At 40.6% G+C, this 26,450-nt stretch overlaps 1 protein-coding gene across 4 annotated transcripts in view; it reads left to right on the top strand.

Moving 5' to 3' along the window:
* Positions 1 to 5,611: 5,611 nt before the first annotated feature.
* LOC136887288 (E3 ubiquitin-protein ligase LRSAM1) overlaps positions 5,612 to 26,450 on the top strand; it is a 687,439-nt gene continuing 666,600 nt past the window's right edge. For all 4 annotated transcript variants that reach the window (XM_067159790.2, XM_067159791.2, XM_067159789.2 and 1 more), the window contains exon 1: positions 5,612 to 5,976. In XM_067159790.2, coding sequence (XP_067015891.2) covers positions 5,905 to 5,976 — 72 coding nt within the window. In that variant the 5' untranslated portion in view covers positions 5,612 to 5,904. The remainder of the gene's footprint in view (positions 5,977 to 26,450) is intronic.

Below are 26,450 nucleotides of genomic sequence, written 5' to 3'. Positions count from 1 at the left end.
ACCATATTTTGTTTTTGTTTCATCCAAACAAGGTAATAACATTGGCAATCTACACCCTATGGCTATAGGGCGTCTACTCCATGAAAGGAAATTTCCTGTTAAATCCATCCAGTATAAAGGCCGTAACAGGATTCAGGTAAACTTTCACTCTCCTAATCATGCTAATGACTTTCTGCAGAATAAGTTTCTTGAGACACAAAAGTTGCATGCCTTTATTCCTCACTCAAATATCTTCCGCGTAGGCATTATACGCGGTGTTGACAAAGATCTAACTGAATCCGATATTCTTACTTTACTTCAGAGTGACGTCAAAGTTCATTCTGTTCAACGCCTACGTCGTAAATCCCTCCAAGATGGTCAGTCCGTATATCTACCTACCGGCTCCGTCAAGATTGTTTTTTGCTCCAAAACGTTGCCCAAATATGTTTCCATCTATCATGTAATGTTAGAAGTCAATCCCTTTATATTTTACCCCATTATTTGTTCCAAATGCCAGCGTTATGGACACACCATACGCAATTGCCAGTCCACTAACTTTCGCTGTCGCAACTGTGGTTTGAACCATTCTACCTCAGACTGCCTTGCTAATGTCAAGTTATGTGTACATTGCAATCGGGAACACGAAACGGGTTCATCAGATTGTGCTGTTCATCAGAAGCAAGTGGAAATCAAAAAACTTATGTGCACTGATAACATTTCGTTCTCCGAAGCTTCTGCTCGACTATTTCCACCTACTTATTCTGAGTATCATAACGTCCAACAATTTCCTCCCCTACCCTCTCAACATCCTTCTCCATTACCAGACGCCCCTCGCAAACGCAAATTCACACAAGTGGTTGTTAAGGATTTGCCACCTAAACCTTCTCCCGGCTATGATAGAGCTGCGTATCTCCAGCTACTGCAATCCACTACATCCTCTCACCCCTCTCAATCTCTGAGTTATCAATACCCCATTCAACCCAGTCAGCCCCCTCCCTCAACATCGAGCCCGTCAATGCCTCTGCAACCCGCACAGCATTCTCAAACAGGTACTACACTTCCTCAGCGAGAACATGTTCATCAGTGTGTTCTCCATCTTCTCATGCAGCTTACTCAACTAATTGGCGATCACCCCAATATCTTACCAGTTATTAGTCAACTTCGCGAAAGTTTACACCTTATCTTTAATAATGGTAGTACGCATCCTTCAATGGAATGCTAGGAGCCTACAAAATAAACACCACGAATTCAAAATTCTCATGCACGAAACATCTCCTCACATAGTCGCTTTGCAAGAAACTTGGTTTTCTCATACAACTCACTTTTACTTTCCAGGATATTCTATCGAACGCCATGACGGACCAGGATTTGATGGTGTCGCACTTATGATACATACTTCGTTATCGTACACTCCATTACATCTACAATACATAATACCAAATACCTATTCCCTAGGTCTTATATATCAGAACACAAATGTTATAAACTTGTATAATCCCCCTGATAACTACATATCTTTTGCCCAATGGTTCAAATTTTTTAATCAGTTTCCACCTGACACCCAACTGTTGTTTTTAGGCGATGTCAACATTCATCATACTCAGTGGGGAGCTCCGCTCAACACCTCCAAAGGCACACAGTTCTTACATGCTGTAACTCAACATAATCTTTTGCTTCTGAACGATGGTTCCCCTACCAGGCTCACTCCTCCTGGTTCGTTGCCTAGTGCAGTCGATCTATCACTTTGCCGCAACTCCATTGCCCCTATAACCACGTGGAGAGTACTCAGTGACACTCATACAAGTGATCACTTTCCTATCCTCATTACTTATGGCCACGGGTATATCACTAAAAATCCCCTTAACGACCATTATATCGCTCCGCTACGTTCCATGAGACAATTCAATGCTTCGTGCTTTAACTCCTACATGGTAACCCAATTGGAGACCTTCCCTGTAACAGAATTATCCTATCACTCCCTGCTCAAAATAATAACACAGTATTTGGACCTCTACCATCCTTTTACGACACCATCAAACTCCATGACCACTGGTGCCTCTCAATTAAAGTGGTGGGACAGTGAATGTCACCAACTAATCCTTAAACGCAAGAGACTCTTCAAAATTTATCGTAAAACTCTAACCCCTTCACACTACTTTCACCTCAAACATCATATTGCGCATATCAAACGTGTATTCAATCAAAAACGACGACAGGCATGGAAAACTTTTATATCCTCTTTCCATAACCATATTTCTGCATCTCGCCTATGGAATGCTATCCGTGCTCTCACCCGGGCTTCCACTCACGTTCCACGCCCTCAAATCCCGCCGCCTATTCTGAATGACTTTATCAGGTCCCTCACTCCAGATCATGCACTTCCACCTTATACTCCAGTTATCTCTGCTTCCACTCGTAATTGTTCAGTACTTTCATGTCCCATCACTCTCCCTGAGCTCACGTCCGTTCTTAATTCCTGCAAATCATCCACTCCCGGTCCTGATTATATCTCTTATGCCATGTTACAACAGTTGCCGACCAAAGCCCTACACGTGCTTGTTCAGTACTTTAATTTTGTGTTACATACTACGACTCCACCTCCCGAGTGGAACACTTTTTTCCTAGTTCCGGTTCCAAAGCCTCGACGTCCAATGACCTCCCCTCACAATATTCGAGGAATAATTTTGCCGTCTTGTATACGCAAACTATTTCTTAAACTCCTCCTCCAAAGGTTTCTCTGGTACTTGGAATATTATTCCCTCCTTCCCAAGTATCAGTATGCTTACTGTAAGGGTCGAAATGCTCAGGATGCGATCAATATGCTTATAATAGACATCTTATTAGCTAAATCTCGAAAAGAACACACTATTGCTGTCTTCCTCGATATACGAGGTGCCTTTGATTCCGTCCCCCTGAATATGTTATGGGATGTGTTATCACAGAAAGGCATCCCAACCACTTTCATAACTCTTCTACGTCATCTCTTAACGTCTCGCACTCTAATCTTCAAACCTCCTCTCACTACGCCATCCCCTCGTCAAGCTAATGTCGGCGTCCCTCAAGGTGATATCTTCAGTGGAATACTGTTTGCTTTATATTTATCCGGCCTCGAGCAACTTGCCCTCCAATCTGCCCGAATTCTTATGTATGCTGACGACATAGTTCTCTACTTTTCCCATAAAGACGTAGATGTTGCTCGCACATGTATAACACGGCTACTCATTCAAGTTCAGTCCTGGTTACATACTCATGGGTTCTCTTTATCACCTGATAAATGCTCTGCAGTAATCTTTACTACCAAGCGGATTTACAACTCCGAGCCTTTACTGTTCGATACTTCTGAAATTTCCATACATTCGCACCATAAATATCTTGGCATTATCTTTGACCGTAAATTACAATTTTCCCAACATATACAACACCTACGTAACTCTACTGCCACGTATATTAACCTCCTCAAAGCCATTACACGTCGTTCGTGGGGAGCTGATCCTGCTACAGCAAAATTAGTCTATTGCTCCACGATCCGTGCTCGTTTCGACTACTGTGCACATATAATTGATCTAGCATCACCATCTGCCCTTCAATCCCTCACCACAATTCAAAATCAAGCACTACGAGTTTGTTTTGGTGCGTTGTCTACCACACCTACTAATGCCTTATTAGTTGAAACTGGTGACCCTCCTCTTCCCCTTCGACGCAGATTTCTAGCAGCTAAGTATCTCCTCAAACGACTTCTCGTACTCTCCAATAACCTTCTACCCAAAATACAATTACTCGCTCAATCATTTGCAACGCCTATCCCACATCCTTGCCGAGCCCCTGCCTTAATTTGGGCATTTCAGTTTGTCTCCCCTTTTAAATCTACTATTATTCGTAGTCATGTGCTACCATACTATTCTGTGGCATACGATGTGATTCAATATACACCTCCTATTATTCATTCTAAAGAATCTTCTTTTGCTATGCTCCCTTACCGGCTTTCATATTTTCCTCTACATTCTAAAAAAGTTCGCATATCATCCACTAATGCCTGTCCCAATTTTTATACTGATGGATCGAAAAATTCTTGTGGTGTCGGCGCTGCTTTTTATTATGAACAGACTCAGTATGCTGAATTGTTTCACTTATCGTCCCACTTTTCTATTTTTTCGGCTGAACTCCTTGCCATACGCCAAACATTACTCTACATCAAACATTCATCCATACAATCTGCTAATATATTCACTGATTCTCTCTCTGTGCTACAAACACTAAAATCTAACAAGTTTACACTGAACTGGTATGTTTATAACGTCAAACACATCCTCTTCAATTTACACCAATCAGGTGTCCAAATCACCCTCATTTGGATACCTGCACATAAGAACATACCAGGCAATGAACGAGCCGATCGCTTAGCGAAAGAGGCTTCCCTCTTATCTACAACCCCAGCTACATTTTCTGTTCCAGCCACAGATTTCATATCTCTCCTCAAATCACAACAACGACAAACATGGCAAAACACATGGACAACATCTGCATGTCAGAAGGGCAAATTCTATCATAGTCTCCAACCCATACTACCTACTACTTTTTGGTATCAACACGACACCTACACTCGTCGTCATATCATCAATATCATACGTCTTCGCTTTAATCATTCCCTTACCCCTCTCTATAAATTTCGCTTTCGCTTACAACCGCATCCCATATGCCATTGTGGATCTGTAGATGCTGATATCAATCATCTCTTTTTTCAATGCCCATTGTATAACTCTCCTCGTCGATGCCTGTACTCCAACTTAATACAATACAATTATCCACTTCCCACGTCAATTGCATGTCTCGTCTACAAGCCCTCTCCCACAATCATACGTATCTTAAATCAGTTCTTAGATCACTCTAATTTACAACTCTAACCCCACTTTCCCACAATACATTGACACAACTTACATATTTCATCATATTCTCATTGCCTCCTGCCCTCCCTAACGCCTCCTCTTCAACCACGACACATAGCTACCGTTTTTTTTTTCATCTCCCCCTCCGCCGATCGCGTGTACCTTTTCATTGATGTTCATAACAACACAATATCGCCCCTCTTCCTCTTTTGTTTACGATTTCACCGACACTTTCCCCTCCCTACATCCCCCATATACTTTGCTCAGATCTTTCCTTCCATCCGTCCAAAGTCCTACACCCTCACATATATCCACCCCTCCGTCGTTCCCCTGCCCTCTCCTGCTTGTCCCTTATATGTTGGCCCGGTGTGTATGTTTTGTAGAAGTCGCTGAGACGGCCACTCTAGCGTGAAGATTAGTATACCTTGTGTCCCTGTGCTTTTCCTATATCTCCTAGTCTTGTATACGTAATTCCTCCCTTTTAATTGTCTAGGTGATACGTCTTTTCTTGATCTACTTTCAGTGCTTTGAAACCATTTGTGAGTCTGCTGCATGGTCTACTTCCCTCAATCTTCAAGTACTTGTACTCCGAAAACATTGTCAACTGCATTGGTGTACTACTTTATTGAAATTGTGTGCGTGTGTAGATCTAGTACAAATATCATACGGTATAGTGTCTGGGTGAAATAACGAGCCCAAATAAACTTCACGAACAGAACAGAACTATCGCCCACATGCCGTGGGCGTGGCGTACGAAGCTTATTCTCTTTGGTACGAAGAAAGGTTGCATGGTTTGCGTTTGTTGCGTGCTAACTATTATAGGCGCAAACTTAGGACCAAATGGCGAATTATGCTTTACTCGTAGTATTCGCGGTGTTTAGTGCAGTGAGACGATGTATTCTTCACTGCGGAACAAGTTCTAAGAAACCGACAGATTTTGGTATCAGTCAGTGAAATTAGAAGTTTTGTTGACAGATCTCCAGTGAAAAATGTTAAAATATTTTAAACTTTAACCTAACGGTGTGCCCTGCAGTTCATAAAAATGCCCCTCTTTGGCAAGAAGGAGTCCAAAGATGCCCAATACAGGGCGCGACTAGAACACAAACTTTATCTGGTTTGTATTCGGTATTTTTGCACTATAATGTTACAGAATTTCACTTTTACATAGCTTATAGTTCTGGAGTTTAGTGGGCTGAGAAGCGAAGCATGAAAATCCATTATTTCTTCTACTTACTGAACACATTTTACTTTCCTGACGGCCGATCAACATTATTTTGATAAGCCTATTCTAATCTCGTAAGTACACCTGACACAGTGTTTACCTGGTCATTTTGATATAAACGAGCATTTAAAAGTTCTATTGCAAAAATAATTAACAACATAACGGAAATGCATTTGAATGCTCCCAGTTTACCGGATTCACCAAGCAAGTTGGCCGTGCAGTTAGGGGCGTGCGGCAGTAAGCTTGCATCCCTCCTGTTGGCAGACCTGAAGGTTGTTTTCCGTGGTATCCCATTTTTACGCCAGGAAAATGCCACGACCGCCGGCGCTTCTTTCCTACTCTTAGCCCTTTTCTGTCCCATCATCGCCATAAGACCTATCTGTGTTGGTGTGACGTAAAGCAGATTGTAAAAAAAATAACTACACTGTACTTAGACATACCGTATAATAATATAATAATAATTATTAATATTAATAATAACTAGATGACCCATGCTGCTGCGCAGCATTCGTTATAAATATGTTAGATACCGTGCATTAATATAAAATAGCTTCGTGCTCTGCCCAGGTACTTTTTTTAAAACATTTATGGTTAAGATTTGTATTACTTGTTAATTACGTGTCAAGTGTATTTCTGTAGACTGATTGATATTTTACAAACTATTTTGTAGCTTTAGAGTTATTGTGTGTTTAAACTTTTAGGTCATTTTGTTTCGCGTGCAAGTTTGTCCTTGTGGCAACCCATATTTTGTGGGAAGCAGTTGACCTTATCAAATAAACATTCAAAATAAGTACCGGTAATTGTATGTATTTATGCATCATGCTATGGATATAGTGTACGTAATTCATACTGTCACTGGGACTCTTATCTATTAGCCTAGTGAACCCAAAAACTGTGAATTCAATACTAGGTCATTTTTGACATTTTCTTTCTCACCCCTTCTCTCCCACATACCAATGGAAGCTGAAATTGAACTTAAAGGGCATCCAGAGTGCCACATTTCATCTCAGTGACCCCTAAAAGTATGGATTTGGTGTTAATATTGGTTGTTCTTTATGATTTCTTAACTTCACTCCCTTCGAACCCCAACCGTAGGGGTGCTAGGTGTGTCTTACTCCCACAGTATTTCTCTCGAGATAGGACGTAGGCCTACGTGTACAAAGTTTGGTTGAATTGGCAAGTTTGCCTAGAGTTGCCATCATTTTTTAATCATTTAACCTTGCCGATATCATTACATCAAGATATTGGTCTTTAACTGTATGCAACCTGCTAAGTACAGTAAGTATTTCAGGCTAAGGCAAGCCTTTGTTTGCGATTATTGAAGTGATCATTTAATGATTCGATTTTATGATTACTCACAGTTGACTGAACTTAAAGATCTGTTCACCAGCGGGTAATTCTGGAGAGAATAAAACAAAAATGAAGCAAATCGTTTGAGTAGAACAGATGGACAGATGGACAGACTAACTAGACAGAGGCGTTTTTAGTAAACTTTTTTAATATATAGATAATATTATATTAATAATTATTATTGTTATCTTATCCATGTGATCTTGCTGCGGTGGGAAGGCTTGCATGTCCCAATGAAGCAGATAGCCGAACTGCAGGTGCAACCATATCGGATTGGTATCTGTCGAGAGACCAGACTTTTTTTCTATTTGTTTTACGTTGCACCGATACTGATATGTCTTATGCCGATGATGGGATAGGAAAGGCCTAGGAATGTTAAGGAAACGGCCATGGCCTTAATTAAGGAACAGCCCTAGCATTTGCCTGGTGTGAAAATGGGAAACGACAGAAAACCATCTTCAGGGCTGCCGACAGTGGGGTTTGAACCCACTATCTCCTGGATGCAAGCTCACAGCTGCGTGCCCCTAACCGCACGGCCAACTCGCGCAGAAGAGACCAGACTAGCGAATGGTTCATCGAAAGGGGGGTTGCAGCCTTTTGTAAGTTACAAGGGCGGAGTCTAGATGATTGACTGATGTGGCCTTGTAATAATATTGAACATGGTTTAGCTGTGTTGATACTGCTACATGGCTAAAAGCGACGGGAAACTACAGCCGTTACTAACTCCCGAGGACATACAGCTCTCTCTGTATGAATGATATACTGATGATGGGTTCCTTCTGGGTAAAATATTCTGGAGATAAAATAGTCCACCATTCAGATCTCCGGGTGGGGACTACACGAGAGGGAGCGACCATCAGGAAGATGGATACTGACATTCTGCGAGTCGGAGCATGGAATGTTAGAAGTTTGAATAGTTGTGATAGGTTAGAAAATCTGAAAAGGGAGATGGATAGACTAGAGTTAAGTGTAGTTGGTATAAGTGAAGTACGTTGGCAGGAAGAGCAGAATTTTTTGGTCATGCAACTACAGAATTATCAATACAAAATCAAATAGGGGAAATGTAGGAGTTGGTTTAATAATGAATAAGAAAATGGGGCACTGGGTAAGCTACTACAACAAGTATATGTACATACGTTCATACATTCATCATCATTATAGACCGTTATGCCTTTCAGTGCTCAGTCTGCAAGCTCTGTGAATTTACTAATGTTGCCACAATCCTCTATTTGCAACTAGTGTTGTGGCCTCATTTAGTTCTATACCTCTTATTTTTAAATCATTAGAAACTGAGTCTAACCGTCTTGGTCTCCCTCTACTTCTCTTACCCTCCATAGCAGAGTCCATTATTCTGTTAGGTAACCTATCCTCCTCCGTTCGCCTCACGTGATCTCACCACCGAAGCCGGTTTATGCGTACAGCTTCATTCAACGAGTTCATTCCTAACTTAGACTTTATTTCCTCATTCCGAGTACCCTCCTGCCATTGTTCCTCCAACTGCCAAATCTACCCACATCATTCGCTCGTTTACATGCATAACAGAAACTATGTTGTGTTTAATAGTATTCCTGATAAACAGCCCTAACCCAGACTCTGCACTTCCCTTTTTAACACCCGTCAAGTACACATTGTAATCTCCTATCTCTTCCTCGTTATCTCCCCTTACCCGAATATCACTTACTCCTGGCACATCCAGATGCATCCTCTTTGCTGACTCAGCCAGTTCTACTTTCTTTCTTCCATAAGCTCCATTAATATTGATAGCTCCCCATCAAATTCCATTTCGTTCGCCAAGTTGTTTGCAAGGAGTCCCTTGCCTGTCAAACGGGAGTAGGAGTCCGTTACTCCCATAGGTCCGAGGTTTGCTTAAAATGTTCTGAGCTCGGTAAATTCATGAAGCAGGATGCTACCTTACTTGCACATAGTCCACATGAGGATCTCTCCTCTAACGGGTTAGGGGCCACTGCTAGCCACCTGAGCACAAGGAAGGCCATGATTCCGAATATGTCCAAGATGCCCACTCCCATCCGTAGCAACTGGTATCCCGACTCTCGGGACCACTTACTAGGCGACTCAGCTATTGCCTATGGTTCACGAACTAGGACATGGCTACAGTAACCCACACCATGAGCCACAACAAGAAGCATAGTGAATGAATTATTGTTGTCAGGATAGACACCAAACCAGTGCCCACCACAATAGTGCTTACTAGTTCAGCAGATGATGAAGAAATTGAAAGAATATACGAAGAGAGAGGAGATTTAATACAATATGTAAAAGAAGACTGGAATCTAATTGTGATGGGAGACTGGAATGCAGTGGTAGGCCAAAGAAGAGAAGGTAATGCCGTAGGAGAATTTGGACTGGGACGAAGGAATGAAAAAAAGTCTGTTGGTTTAATTCTGCACTGATCATAATTAGCCCTTGCAATGCTTGGTTTAAACACCACAAACAATGGTTGTATGCATGGACAAGACCTGCAGACACAGGAAGGTATCAAATAGACTTCACTATGATTATGCGGATTGCAAGACGTTCCCAGGAGCAGACATGGACTCTGACCACAATGTGGTAGAAGTAGAAGAAATTGAACAAAGGAAAGAATGCAAGAAGATGGGACCTAAATAAGTTGAAAGAAAAGAGTTTGAGGGATTGCTTCGAGGAATAAGTTGCGCAAGGACTAAATGAAAAGGCTGAAGGAAATGCACACCTGCCAACTTTCCCGATTTAGGCGGGAGACTTCCTATTTTCGACAGCTTTTCCCACCTCCCGATTATTATTTCTCCCGATTTTGGCTTATTTCTTTGGTGTATTTCAAACATTTGTTTCCAAATCTTGCCATTTCAGCTTTGTACGCCAGTGGCTGGAAGTCCTTCGCTCATTATCCGCTTTGAAATGAAATATCAGCCTTTATTAATACGAGAAATGTGTGCGAATATGTGATGTTTATTGAAACCTGTATATCGATTGTCAATCTCTCGTTCTCGCGTACTTTCTTCATGTTCGTTCACATTAGTCTAGTCGATTCTAGAAACTAGTCGCTAGATTAGGAGTCTTTTTTTTTAGTAATTTAGTGACAGAATTCCAAAGACAGTGATTAGTGATTTCTTAAAAAACAAAAAATTAGGAACCATTTGGAGACAATTATGGCGAATTTTAATTTATTGCATAATCGCGCGGCGCGTAATGCACTATATTAATCTATGCATTTGCTAAGTAATGGCATCTAAGTGCATCATTGATTCATACTATTTTTGGAAGGCTTATCAGAGGCCGATCATCTCATTCACATACTTCCTGTGAGGGAACTGAGATGTATAATTTGTAGCCTTGTAGCCTGGTATAGCAACATTCAGATTTTGAGACAATAAGTGTTATAAACCATAGTACTCCTGTATTGCGCAAGACATATAGAATAAGCAGTTTTGACCAATTGCATCTGTTTTCATCAAATAGATAAATTATATTGAATAATAATTTTGACACTGTATGTAAAGAAGTATAGGACCTATATACGCAATAATTTAGACATAGTGAGCCTATAAATCTCACACACATGTTTTCAAACTAAGATGTTCCCACCAACATTCTAAATACAAAAATTTTTTTTGACTCAATTGAATTAACTAAAAGATTAATATTTTACATGTGATGTTTTTGTAAATATCTTTTTTATATGTGTATCAACTGAAGATGATCCCTTAGGCATCGAAACCGGTCTTGACCTAATTTACCAATTTTGAAGTAAATAAATATGAGTATTGATAAGGTGGTGACTTTTAAATTATCTTTATACTGTGATACCAATCAATACGGAAATGAAGCTAATAGATTATAATAGAATTATCAGAGACCGAACATTCACTCGCATACTTCCTGTGTGGGACTAGAGATGTGTAATTTTCAACCTTGTAGCATCGTATAGCAACAGTCGTGTTTTCAGACAATAAGTATTATAATATACCATAGTACTCCTGTATTTCGGTTTTGAGCAATTGTATCTCCTGATTCCTCCCAATTTTTCTTGATTTCATATCCAAATCTCCTGATTTTTGGTTTTGCAAAGTTGGCAGGTATGCAAGAAGAACGTGGGCATCACTAAACAGGTTTCGCACTAATTGTGGAAGATCTGCATTCTCCCTTCACCAGTGGGGCTTCGGGCACTCTCCAGCGTGTGATTGTGGTGCTTTAGTCCAGACCATGCATGATATAATGGACGAATGCCCTCTGCGTGCTTATGGTGGAGACCGGAAAGACTTTGCTGATGTCTCAGAATCCCTAGTGCAGTGGATAAACAATTTAGATATCAATGTGTAATTGTTCCCTACTTACCATGTATTCTTTGCAGGTTTTTCTTTTGTATAATATTGTATATACTTGTCCATTCTGTAAATTCCATACGCTTAATAATAAGCGAGTCGGAGGTGGTATCTATGATGGTGTATGGCATAGGTGTATGTTTAACAACTACCTTTTTACCACAAGGCGCGGGTGAATCGTGACACATGGATGTAACACAGACCGGGCGAGTTGGCCATGCGGTTAGGGGCGCGCAGCTGAGGGATTGCATGCGGGAGATAGTGGGTTCGAACCCCACTGTCGGCAGCCCTGAAGATGGTTTTCTGAGGTTTCCCATTTTGATACCAGGCAAATGCTGGGGCTGTGCCTTAATAAAGGCCACGACCGCTTCCTTCCCATTCCTACGCTTTCCTTTCCCATCGTCGCCATAAGACCTATTTGTGTCGGTGCGACGTAAAGCAAAAAAAATAATGTAAAAACAGCTTTTACTATTTGCTATACGAGGTACCTGTGCCTCGCAATTTTAGTAGACGTCCCGCTCAACTGCGGTGGACAATAGGAACTATACATTTTTGATAAAAGTATTATCCTGTTGTAGCTATCATTCTAGGCTGACAGAAATCTGTTGTAACATCATGTGAATATCCTTGTCAGCGTGTGAATTAACTACAGGATTTACAATTGGGCATCTTTTCTATGCAGCATCACGGTAAGGACATTACTTATATACAGATTTCATCATCATATTCTCAGCTATAAGCATAGAAAGCTAAGGAATGTGTGTGAATTGTTTCAGATGAAACATAGATTAGCAGACTTCCACCTACCCGAAGAGTGTTCCAGTTCAGACTCTTCACAACGAACCAGGAGATCTCGTTTTGAGAAACCATTAGAGGAGTCGGATATTAGGGATCTTTTAGGATATGATAATATTGAATGTAGTGATATTGAGGATCCAAATTTTTCATTAACAAGTTCATCTTCACCAGTATCCTCTGGAACTGACACAGAGGTAAATGATAGCCACAGTGAAAGTGATAGTGAACAAGCTAAAACACAATTAGGTAAATCAGATTGCAGTTGGGGTGATATAACCAGGAATGATTTAGGCTTCACTGTTTTTCCTGGGCAAGCAAAAGTTCAGTTGCAGTTCGAAGAGGGACAGCCCATTGATGGATGGCAGTCTATTAGAAATTATGGTTCAGGAAACCAACAGATATGCCATTCAGTTTAAACAAACTCATAATGAGAAAAGCAAGTCCAGAAGTTTGAAATGGGAGGAAACTAATATTGAAGAAATGAAACAGTTTCCATAAATTATCATGTATATGGGTCTTGTTCCTCACCCAACTGTTAACTCATACTGGTTCAGGAATGACTTATATGTTGTGCGACTTAGACCAGTAATGTTACAGGATCATTTCCTTCTTCTCTTGAGATTCTGGCACTTCACAGACAACGAAGCTAACCATCAACCAGGCGATCATCTATCGAATCCAACCCCTTCTTGAAAAATTAAACCAAAATGTTGAGAATGCCATGACAGTGGGAAAAGAAATGGTTATAAATGATACTATGATTCCTTGGAGAGGCCTTTAATTGTTTAGAATGTACATTCCTAACCAAACTCACAAATGTGGAGTTATGGTGTACCAACTCTGTACAAAAGAAGGCTACACTGTTAGAACGAAGATCTATGCAGGAAAATCCAGTGCGAGTGAAAGCAGAGTGGAGCTTCTAAGTGGATTTCTAAGTGAAGGCTGTATCCCCTATGCTGACAATTTCTCTGGCAGAAGAACTTCTGAGGAACAAAACATTTGTGCATGGGACGCTTTGTAGCAATAGACGTGGATACCAATGATATTGAAACAGAAAATGAAGAACGGAGAGCTGGTGGGTAAGATGAGTCATCACGGTAGTGATGGGCTGCAAATGGACTCACAAAGAATCGAGTCTGGGACCGTAAAACTCGAGGTACTTGAGTCCGGACTCGAGGCCGAAGACGCTGGCAGCGGTATCTGTGAGCTATGTAGGGAAACAACATGATGCACAATATTGTAGGTAGGCCAAGGACAAGTATTGGTTCCGTTTCCCAATAATCCACAGTGATATAATGTACAAGTCCGCCTCTGTGGTGTAGTGGTTAGTGTGATTAGCTGCCACCCCCGAAGGCCCGAGTTCGATTCCCGGCTCTTCCACAAAATTTGAAAAGTGGTACTAGGGCTGGAACGGAGTCCACTCAGCCTCGGGAGGTCAACTGAGTAGAGGTGGGTTTGATTCCCACCTCAGCCATCCTGGAAGTGGTTTCCCCACTTCTCCTCCAGGCAAATGCTGGGATGGTACCTAATTTAAGGCCACGGCCGCTTCCTTCCCTCTTCCTTGTCTATCCCTTCCGATCGTCCCATCCCCCGCAAGGCCCCTGTTCAGCATAGCAGGTGAGGCCGCCTGGGAGAGGTACTGGTCATCCTCCGGCCCAAAGTCTGAAGCTCCAGGACACTGCCCTTGAGGTGGTAGAGGTCGGATCCCTCGCTGAGTCTGAGGGAAAAACCAACCCTGGAGGGTAAACAGATTAAGAAAGAAAGAAAGAAAGAAAGAAAAGATATAATGTACAAACTAATGTTGCCACGTGTGTACACAGTCGCCCTTTGAAACAGTCGTTATGACGTATTATATGAACAGGACAGGCTGAGGACTTGGGTTCGAATATCAGATTGACGTTGATATAAAACACTTTCTGACACCATTAAATTCTTAGTCTAATTTATTTAAACAGATTATCAAATATACCCTTCCAATAATATTACATCACACCTGTAAATATTCTCTTCTCAATATTACTTTAAAAGTAACCAGTTTATCAGTCTCTGACTTTTTTGGAAAATACACACACTTCTATGATTCACTATACAACATTTATAAATTCCCTTCAGTCTTTAAAGTCTCTTAACTAGTTGATACTTATCTTGGGTTTTAAGGCTTCTTTCTTCTTGCTTCTCTCTTGAATCCTCGTTGTGGTGTTCCTCTGAATCTTCCCTGACGGTTTCAGGACTCGAACACAGAACTCTAAGGTGAATGCTAACTGAAGCTACAGTCTCCTTCGAACACTCAGTGAGTTCTCTACGTACTGACTCTGTACTTTACCCTGTGGGACACTGCTAACCAGTTCTACTGCTTGACAGTCTTAATTGCTGCCTAATTTGAATAACTTCTTATATTGCTGTCTTCACTAACTGATGGCAGGCTCAACTACTGCCTGATCTGACTAACTCCATATACTGCTATCTTCACTGACTTTATTCTACAGAGTCTGTTCTCTACCAAGTGATCTAGTGTCCGTCCCTTCCCAAGAGAACGTTCCTTTCCAATGTTAATAGAATAACTTTCTGAATGACACCAGAATTAAGACCAACAGAATGACACAGAATCGCACAGAATGGCCAAGAATGACAGAATGACCAAGAGGCTCCCTTGTCACTCGCCTTTATCACTTCTCTGCGCTTCTGGAACAAGTCATCCCCTACTACTATGTTCCCTCACATCACTGATCTGTTAGCTTCCTATTGGTTACTTCAAGTGTAGTCCCACCCGTCTCATGGATGTACATGTGACTGGTGACCTTCCAGAAAGAATTATTGCACCACAGCATGCGTTCTTATTTTTACAGGGCACCTTGCTACGTGACTAACAACAGGTTTGATTTTCCTGGTCCACCCACTAAAAGCTAACTATGACCTTGTAGTCTGTTTACTTGTTTCTCTGACCAATATTCTGATTGCACAAGTTTGCCTCATTCTCAGCTCACTGAAATGTTCCAAGTTGAGACTAGCTTTAAGAAATGCTTTTAATTATAATTGTAATTCTGCACTTATTCACTGCACTGATATTCTATTACACTTAATCATTCACTTCCACTGTTTCTTGCTGTATCTTACCTTTATACAGGGTTATTCACCTAACATGTTACACAGAAATTACTTCTAAACGATTAAAGATATCAGCATTCTGTTTCATATTCGTAAATGGTACCCAGCGCCTTGTAAAATAATGTGCTACTTAGTCTCATGGGGTGATTAATAACAGAGATAGTGATACTAACTCCATATTTTTAAATGGAACGCCACAAATTCATACAGCTGGCCTAAAAGATCAACTGCGCACAAGTTCAAATATGTAAGTATTTTCAAAATCGGGCAATTACTTTTTGAGATATAAATAAGAACAGCATGCGCAGTTTTCCTGCCTCATCAGACGGCGTGAAGTCGGGCAAGGACATATTGAGGTGCAAGCTGCTTCCTGGCCTTGATTCCAGCCACAGAACGGATACCAGGCATGTACTGTAAACATAATGTGATGTACCATAACATACCCTGGGTGTGCAACATTATTGTATGACTGGCAAACACACAACGGAGAAGGGAGACTAAAGTTGTATTGTTTTGTTTTGTCATGTAATAAGTTGCGCTCAGTTTTTCTCACGGATGGGAATGGGAAGGATTTGGAAAGGTAGTTGGCCGTGGCCTATCTCAAAGGTACCTATCCGGTATTTGCCTAGTGTTGAACATGGGACACCATGAAAATCACTTTCAGGTTGGGCGAGGCAGGACTCGAACCTACGCTCTCCCGAATGCATGCTACTACAGTTTGCACTGAAGCTCTGCAGAGGTTAATGCGTGTAAAATAAAACATAAACAGTAGTGTTCCTGCCATTTAACCACGATCAGCTCTGACCATTTGCTTTTCTAGGAGGAGGTCTTCCGGTGTTTTGTGTTATGTTTATTTCTCAACTGAAATGAAATGTCGTATGGCTTTTAGTGCCGGGATATCCCAGGATGGGTCCGGCTCGCCAGGTGCAGGTCTCTCTATTTGATGCCTGTAGGCGACCTGCGCGTCGTGATGAGGATGAAATGATGATGAAGACAATACATACACCCAGCCCCCGGGCCATTGGAATTAACCAATTAAGGTTAAAATCCCCGACCCAGCCGGGAATCGAACCCGGGAACCTTTGAACCAAAGGGCAGTATGCTGACCGTTCAGCCAACGAGTCGGACATTTCTCAACTCATAGAGTAGTATGAAACCAGTGACAATTATAGCTTTCGTTATGTTCCTTTCAAGGCAAAGTACTTATTATATTCCTTTTAAACACATCAACCCTTTCTGTCCTGTCATGTGTTCGCCTGTCATACACACTTTGCAAACCCATCACATGTATATGAGGTGCTTACATGCCTGGTATCCATTCTGTGGCTGAACTCACTCCCAGGAAACTGCTTGTGCCTCAATATGCCTTTGCCCGGCTTCACGCCGTCTAATGCGGCATGCAAAACAGCACATGCGGTTGTTACTTATATCTCAAAAAGTAATTGTACGATTTTGAAAATACTTACATATTTGAACTTGTACGCAGATGAACTTTTAAATCAGCTGTATGAATTTGTGCCATTCCATTGAAAAATATGGAGTTAGTATCAATATCTCGGTTGTTAATCACCCCACAAGACTAAGTAGCACATTATTTTACAAGACCCTGCGTACCATTTACGAATATGAAAACAGAATGCTGATATCTTTAATGGTTTAGAAGTTATTTTCGTGTAACATGTTAGGTGAATAACCCTGTATATTACACTTAAACTACTCATGAGTATTGGGGATTTCTGACTGGGAGGTCATGGATCGAATCTCGTTCGATGCGCTCGCCCCATAATTTTCCACGGAAGGACGTGTTGTGAATCGGTGCTCGCGACACCTCCCCGCCCAGGTAAAGAAGTGTATCGCGACCCATGTTGCGATCACTTCTGTCAGTCCCTTCTCTTTGACTTTTTTTATACTCTGACCTTTATACTCTGGCTTTGTCTTTGATCCTCTGGCTACGGGATGTTTGTACTTTTTCTTTATCCTCCTCTGTCTCTGAAATACCTGACTCTGATTCTAGGTTATGAATACTAGGCCTAGTGCCAATTACTCTAGGTCTCTCAAAATGCACTACTATGTCTTCATCTGATGACTTTGCCTTTACTCGACTTGCATTAATTATCTTTTGCTTGACGCAAATTTTCACACAACACCCAGTAGCTGAACCCCAATATTTTTTTTTACACATGCTAACAAGACATGGATTACAACATTTACAACACATTAATATGGCAAGTATGGCTACAATAGTCCATACAATTATTTTATTGGTATTAAAATTGGAATACACGTGATTTGCATACATTTCCTTTTCTTTATCAATAATTAAGTTCTCGACTTCCTCTACTTTCTTGCCTGCATGTTTGAAGTCCTCAACATGTGTTAACAAACTGTGCAAGGGGGCTTTATTTAAATTTATTACATCTCCTAATTTTAAATCACTGTTCAAATGTACACAACAATCATATTCTAACAAGACATCTGGTATTAGATCTTTCCTGTCAGTGGTATTTACCTTTTCTGTGGACCGTATTTTACTGTTTGGTCCATATACTGTACAATATTTGTAAAATGTAATTATCCCTGAATTATTTAAAGTCACCTCAGTGGTGTTCTTACATACTACAGTTATTTTTGTTGGTTCTGGTGCTAGATACACATATTTATTTTCTTTAATGAACAACCATGTTAATTGTTTAATGTGAGTGACATCTTTTGCACAGGTTTTAGGTACAGTATTTATCCCTTTTAATAGAGTAATTATGCAGTCTTTGTCTACCTGTATTATCTTTAGTGGAAAGTCTGATTTGCATACCCTACATTCCTCGTTAATTTCTTTACATTTTCTTATTTGCTTATCAGTTAAGTATGCAAAAATTTGCTTTTCAGCATCAATTACAATAAAATCTTTCTCTGCTGTAATGTGTATAAATTCTCCCATGTTATTTTGCACTGGTGTTGGGAAAGGAAGTATTTCATACAATTTAAATGTCTTTTTATCACTAGAGGCATCATTATTACATATGCTAGCATATTCGTATTAATAAATGCATTTACATTTACAATCTTATAGATTAAATGTTCTTGAGTCGTTCCCAGCTCAAATGGTAAGGTCATACTGTGTGGAAATTAATCCCTAGATATTCTATAGGCTCTTATAATTTCTGTGGGGCTTAAAATTTGCACATGTATAATTCCTAATTGTGCATACATTATCCCTGATGCTATTACCTTATATTGATCATACACCTGTGATATCAGATCCTAAGTTTCGAACAGCTGCCTATTGACTGCAATTTCTATATCCATTTGTGTAAATACTTATTTTAACTGACCCGTTTCATTTTTAAGAAATTCTTTTATTTGTTCTAAGTTTTTATTCAAGCGTAACTCATTAGCTATTACATAATAATAAGTACTATTGACCGATTGTAGAGTTGACTTAACAACGGTTAACTGTTCCTTCGTGATTTTGATCATTGACATCTGCTCTTTTTCTAACTCTGAAATTTTATTTTGATAGTATTCGGAGTCGTTTTCATCTAATGTGCCAAATAATGTTTTAGATATCGTTCCTATAAAATTGAAAATTCCTCTTTTTTCGCGTTTACCCTTTTCTTTAGTAAATTGTTTTATAGTTTCTTTTAATTCTTGAATCTTTTGCAATCGGCTTGCTTCTAGCTGTATTTCGTGTCGACAAGTGTGATTTAATTCTTGCTGTAATTGATAGCACAATGTTTGGGTCTTTTGCATATTTTCTGTATAACAATGTACGCATCATTTAATTTACTTAAATTTACATAAGTGATTAATTTCCATTCTATAGAATATAATTGCATTTCCCCTTGATTCTTAAAATAAACACCTGGTGTTTTCTCGTAAGGCATAATCTGAAAATCTAACGCCTCTCCCATAAAATTTAATATGCATATTAAAGCTAGAGTATAGACTATTTTCGTTCTGGGATTCTCCATATCGTTTGTCGTATGACCTGTAAAGAAAACAAAAGGTCACTATACTTTTGTAAGTGTAATATTCTTGTGTTAGTCTATCTTACTCTACTGATTCAGGTTTTTCATTACATCTACATTCTACATTACAATCACTATGTATGTAGGGGTTTGTTATTAATTCGTGTCGCCTTCAAATACAGGGGCACTTATTTATTAAGTGCAGGACTCAGCTTTTCCAGCGCTGTTGTCCTTTTGCGAGGTTGACATCTAGACTGTGGCCTCGCTATCTCACAGTCTTTTCGTTACGGGTACTAAGGATATATACGCACTGATATTCCCGTACCAAAATTCCTTGGTTTCAATACCCCAGGTTAATTTTCTAATTTCTCTTCAAAATTTTGCACGCAGTTTGGCACGGTATTTCTACTAACCACACCAGCAACTGTCGATAGTTCTAAAAAGCCGTTGGGATGGTAAAGAGCACAAGACCGTCGCGGCCGAAATGAAGCCCATCCTTTCTCACACTCAAATATACAATTTTAATCTGTTCCTATGCACCTTCATTAATTTTCCCTTTCTGTTAGTTTTTAGAAAACAGTTCACGCCATCAATTCATCAATTCGCTCTATCTCATAGGGGCTTCTAAACGGAGGTTCTAGCTTTCAGGACCTACCCTGTCTCAGGGTTTCATCCCTTAACAACATTTTATCTCCTACCTGTAAGGTTAGGTCGTGCTGTCGTTTGTCATATCTCTCTTTTTCTTTCTCTTTATTCTGTATTAGTGTTTTTTGAGCAATCTCATTGTTTTCTTGTAGTCGGCGAGTTAAGTCTTCGACTACATTTTGATATTCATTATAGGATGTCTCGGGTTTCCTTTGGAGCACTCCCGAAACATCCGCCTTTCTTCCGAATATTAATTCATAGGGCGTAAATCCCGTATTACTGTGTTTTGAGGTATTGTTCACGAATGTGGCTGTGGGTAAATATTCATCCCAATCGTTTTGATCCTTGCAAATATAGTGATGCAAATACTCGGTGAGCACTCTGTGTGCTCTCTCTATACTACCATGACTTTGTGGCCGAAGTGCACTTGTGTGTACCTTTTGAATTCGTAAAATTTTGCACAGCCTTTTAAAAGTTTGACTCATGAAATTACTCCCCATGTCAGTCAAAATTGAGCTCGGTATCCCAAATACACTAATAATGTTCATTACCAATGCCTTCGCCACAGTATCAGCTTCCTGATTAACCATTGGTACTGCGACTAAATACTTGGACAATTGGTCCTGGCAAGTAATTATGAACTTATGCTGTCTTTTGTTAACTGGTAGGGGGCCTACAACGTCCAATGATATCGTCCCCACTCTGGCAAACTAGCGAAACTGACAAACTAAGGAATCTGTAGTTCTGAAGTTCTGGTCTAGATTTTGTTATTTATATATTGTCTACCCTCTGAAAAAAGTCACATCTGCAGCTCGTTCTGTATGCCTAACACATAAAACCAATAATTAAATATAAAAATTGATTTGACATGAGTAATCACAACTTCTTTCAGCTCTCCTAACCTTTTAACAATTTGCAGATTCGTTAGTTTGCCAGAGCAGGGACGATATATTTTCGAAAACAGTATTTGGAGTATCTGTTAATACTAAGGGTGCCTTAATTTCTGGACCTGTAATTTTATTTCTCTGACATGAAGGACAGGAGCGTATAAAGGCTTCCACATCCTTCTTCATGTTTGGCCACTGAACATCGTCTTTTATTCGCGCCTTTCTTGTGATCCCCTGATGTCCACCTACAAGGGACGTATGGGCATCACGTTGTATTGCTAACTTTTTTTCCTCAGTCAGATCTTTACGCTCATTAGCAGGTGATTCTTCTTCTTCCTTGGACTCATTCTCCTCTGCTTTTGCGTCCTCAGAGTTAGAGTCTTTGGTCCGTACCTTCCCTCCTGACCTCTCTGCTTCCGCGTCCAAGAGATCATTCCGCTCACTTTTTACTCTTTCGGTTTCACCTGTTTCAGCCGTCCCTTGGGATATGATTCCCTCTGAACTCACGACTTGTACCGCCTTTTCAGGCACAACGGGAATTCTGCTTAATGCATTGGCATTCTTATTTGTTTTACCCATCTTGTATACTATCGTGAAATCATATTCAGCTAACTTTAGCCTGAACTTTATTATCCTGGGTGAAGGATCTTGGACATTGAATACCCACTTCGGTGGCTTATGATCTGTTACTACTGTGAAATGTCGCCCGAATAGGTACAATCTAAAGTACTTCACTCCCCATACAATTGCAAGTAATTCTTTCTCCGTAACTGAGTAGTTTTTCTCTGCCTTATTTAGAGTTCTACTTGCATATGCCACTGGTAAATCTTTCCCTAATTCTCCCTGTGATAAAACAGCTCCGAGAGCTTCACCACTTGCATCCGTAGTTAGGATGAATGGCTTTTCGAAGTCTGGATATTGTAATATGGGCTTTTCGGTCAACTTCTGTTTCAAGATGTTGAAAGCCGTCTCCTGTTTGTCTGTCCATACGTAAAGGACATTGCTCTTCAGGAGTTCATATAGAGGTTTTGCAATCTTACTATACTCGGGTATGAATCTCCTATAATACCTGCTCAAGCCTAAAAATCCCTTCAGTTGTTTGGTGGTTGTAGGCCTTGGAAAATTTCTCACTGCCTCAACCTTTCGTTCGTCCGGTTGCACCCCATTCTCGGTAATCACGTGGCCTAGAAATGCCACTTCTGTTCGCAGGAATTTGCACTTATCTGGCTGTACTTTTAGCTGGTGATCCCTGAGCCTCTGGAACACTTCCCGCAATTTCTGATTATGGTCCTCGATTGAATTCCCATAAATTAAAAAGTCACCCATATAAATCAAACATTTTACACCATTTAGGCCTAACATCGCTGTCGTCATGATCCTCATAAAGGTACTAGGAGCGTCTTTAAGCCCCATAGGCATACGCAAGTACTCGTAATGCCGCCCTAAGGCTGAGAATGCAGTCTTCTCACAGTCCTCTGGCCTTATTAACACCTGATGGTACCCTGATGCTAGGTCCATAGTAGAGAAGTAACGTGCTTTCCCTAAAGCATCTAAGAGCTCTGATATGAGAGGTATTGGAAATACCGTCCCTATCGTCACCTTATTGAGCTTTCGAAAATTGATGCAAATGCGGTAGTTTTGCTTCCCTGAAGCGTCCACTTTCTTTGGGACGATGAGTAACGGTGCAGACCACGGGCTGGTACTAGGCGCAATTATTTCATCCGCTAGCATTTTATCAATCTGTCTTTGGATCTCCTCCTTTTGAGCCTCAGGTAATCTGTAAGGTCTCACATTAATTGGAGGTTGATTTTCCCTGATCCGAATTTTGTGTTGTAACACATCGGTGTAAGTTAATTTATTCCCTTCCAAGTGAAAAATGTCATTATGTGCCGCACAGATAGCATACAACTCTTCTCAGTCTTTGGGTGCCAAATGGTCGACCCTTAATTAGTCTATCACCCTTTGTTCTCGGGACTTCGTGTTCTCATGTTTTACTTGGGTTACATGGTTGACTTTCCTTCGCTGATATTGCTTCAGAGGTGTCACGGGTTCGACTTTATGGATGCAGAGCTCTGGCATTTCACATTCAACCTCTGCATCTCTTGTATTTAGCACGCTCACAACTGCCTTGTGATTACGTGCTCTCGTCAGGCAACTTGCTGCATATACTCCTGGCAGAACCTCCCTTTTTTTCGATCACACCATCTGCCATTCACTTATCTGTTCTTAATTCTATTATAGTCTCCGTTCGGGGTTTGAGACATATCACCTGGACTTGAGCAGTCCGTTCACCTAAGGGGTATTCCTTCCCAGCTATTATAGCATAACCTTCTTTGAAATTAATTATGCTATCTCTCAAGGCATTCCTTCCAATAATGCCATCATAATATGAATTAAAGTTTTCATCCACTACGTAAAAGTTAGGGTTCGATTTCCCTACCAGAAGTCTTACTCTGCCCCTAGTTTCGATCTTTTCTATGCCTAGCCCCCTTAATTTTAAGGTAGGCTCATTCACAATTAATGCTTCTCGTGGCACAAGCTTTCTTTTCACAAAGGACACTTCTCTTCCCGTGTCTATCAGGAATCAAAGGGGGTCCTTCCGACCCGGCACCTCAAGATAAATTACACTTTTATTCTCTCTTGGATGATTCGTGCCCTTAATTGCTATGCAACTAATATCTCTTATACTTAATACCATAGGGAACTTTTGTCCAAAGATTTCCACGTACCCTTCGTGATAATTAATTATACTGTCTTGTAGGTCTCTTCCCACGAGTCCATCTACTGACAAACGAAATTCATCTCCTACCACATGAAACTCAGGAGTGGATTTCCCTATATGCAACTTCACAGATCCCCTTGTACGGGATGTCCTTCCTGTGACACCGCATAACTCTATTATTGGATTTCGATAATGGACTTCCTTTTAGGGCACACTCCTTTCCTTAATTAGACTGACATCAGCTCCCTTATCAATAAGGAACTTGAGGGGTTCCTTACGCTCTCTGGCTCGCACTAGAATAGAGCCGGTTCGATCATGTTCTTCCTGTGTACCTTGTCCTCCTGTCCACTTTTTCTTTAGCAGACAGATTTTTTGGGGCTCCCCTACTCCGTGGGTCGTTTAATTCTTGGGACCCGCCTTTCAACCCGCATTGGTGGCCCCTTTCTCATTTAAATTTTGGGTTTTCAGTTTAGCCCAATCTCTGTCTCTGCTAGAGACCTCTTCCCTACCCTGTTCTTTATCACGAGTTCTGATTTTCTCCTTTCCGCGATTTCTTGGACCCTTTGTATTCTGAGGATTGAACCAACAGTTCCTTTGCAAGTGACCCTTGCATCCACACGCAAAGCATGCCCTGTCTCCAGACTGTCTTTGGACTTCCCTAAAATACCGTTGGGTATGTCCCATTCTATTGCAATTATAACATCTTATAATCTCACAAATCTTTTTGTGCTTTTCACTTTGCCTCCTCTCTATTTTATTTCTACAGTCTTTCTCGAGATGCCCTATCTTTTTACAATAGCTACAGGTATCTCGTCTCGGTTCCCGTTTCACTATTATTTGAGCTTTACAATCACGGGTGAGATGTCCCTCTCTGTTACAATTGTAACATATGACTCTAATGGTTGCCTGTCTCTTAGGTTTACAGGCGGGCATGGACGTCCTCTGATAGTGAGGTACCAACCTTGTTCTTACCTCTACAGGTCTTCGCACCTGTGTCATTAATTGCTGTTTTGCCTGAGTGGAGATAACAGTCTCCTCCTCTCTATCCATGGCTTGTTCTAGAGTTTGAGCGTTTCTACTTTTAATTAAATTTTGGATTCTTTCATACTTAAGGCCCTGGACAAAACTAGCCTTTATTAGTTTTCTAATAAATCTCGCCTGGTGTTCCCTAGCTACAGGTGTTTCCCCCTGTGTGGCCGTGTTTCTCAGTTCCGTGCCCATACGGTCAATTCTGTGGGCCCATTGGGCACTACTTTCATTTTTGCCTTGTCGGGCTGCGAACAACTGACATGCATAGAAATCTATTGTTCGCCTTTCGCTATAATATTCTTCTAGCGCACCCTTAATATCTTCCCATGTTTGGATATCTGATCTTACTATCAACTTACTTCGCGCTTCTTTAGTAATCTTCGTTAGGATTAACTTGTAAAATAAATCTAGGTCACCTGGTCTCACTAGCCCCAATGCAGTCTCCACATTTTCACAAAATTCTCTTAACCTATCAGGGTAAGAGCCATCAAACTCTTCTCCAATAAGTTTTAAAGCCTCTATTACTGTAGTATAATGGTAAGCATGCACTACTTCCTCATGAGCTATATCAATGTTGCTGGGAGCAGGACTACCACTTCTATCTGACCCATCCATTATGAACTAGGAATTTGACTCACCCTACTGTTGAATAAAACAGGACTCTGAGCTGGGCTGCTACTGCTGGTAACTTTTTCGATGATGCCTCCAAGTGTTTGCTGCTGGTACTTCCTTTCAACACTGGTCTTACAATACTCGAACTTTCTGGAACATGTACAAGCATGTATTAGATAGGTTATTACTTCATCCTAACTAATTAATTACCCCAAAATCTGACACCAAAAATTTATCGTCCACCTGTCGTATTCTATGAACAAGACAGGCTGAGGACTTGGGTTCGAATATCAGATTGACCTTGATATAAAACACTTTCTGACACCATTAAGTTCTTAGTCTAATTTATTTAAACAGATTATCAAATATACCCTTCCAATAATATTACATCACACCTGTAAATATTCTCTTCTCAATATTACTTTAAAATAACCAGTTTATCAATCGCTGACTTCTTTGGAAAATACACACACTTCTATGATTCACTATACAACATTTATAAATTCCCTTCAGTCTTTAAAGTCTCTTAACTAGTTGATACTTATCTTGGGTTTTAAGGCTTCTTTCTTCTTGCTTCTCTCTTGAATCCTCGTTGTGGTATTCCTCTAAATCTTCCCTGACGGTTTCAGGACTCGAACACAGAACTCTAAGGTGAATGCTAACTGAAGCTACAGTCTCCTTCGAACACTCAGTGAGTTCTCTACGTACTGACTCTGTACTTTATCCTGTGGGACACTGCTAACCACTTCTACTGCTTGACAGTCTTAATTGCTGCCTAATTTGAATAACTTCTTATACTGCTGTCTCCACTAACTGATGGCAGGCTCAACTACTGCCTGATCTGACTAACTCCATATACTGCTATCTTCACTGACTTTATTCTACAGAGTCTGTTCTCTACCAAGTGATCTAGTGTCCGTCCCTTCCCAAGAGA

This window comes from Anabrus simplex, chromosome 1 (assembly GCF_040414725.1).
Source record: "Anabrus simplex isolate iqAnaSimp1 chromosome 1, ASM4041472v1, whole genome shotgun sequence".
Taxonomy (NCBI): Eukaryota; Metazoa; Arthropoda; class Insecta; order Orthoptera; family Tettigoniidae; genus Anabrus; species Anabrus simplex.
Note: the sequence above shows the minus strand (reverse complement) of the source record. Positions and strands in the feature narration are given on the sequence as shown.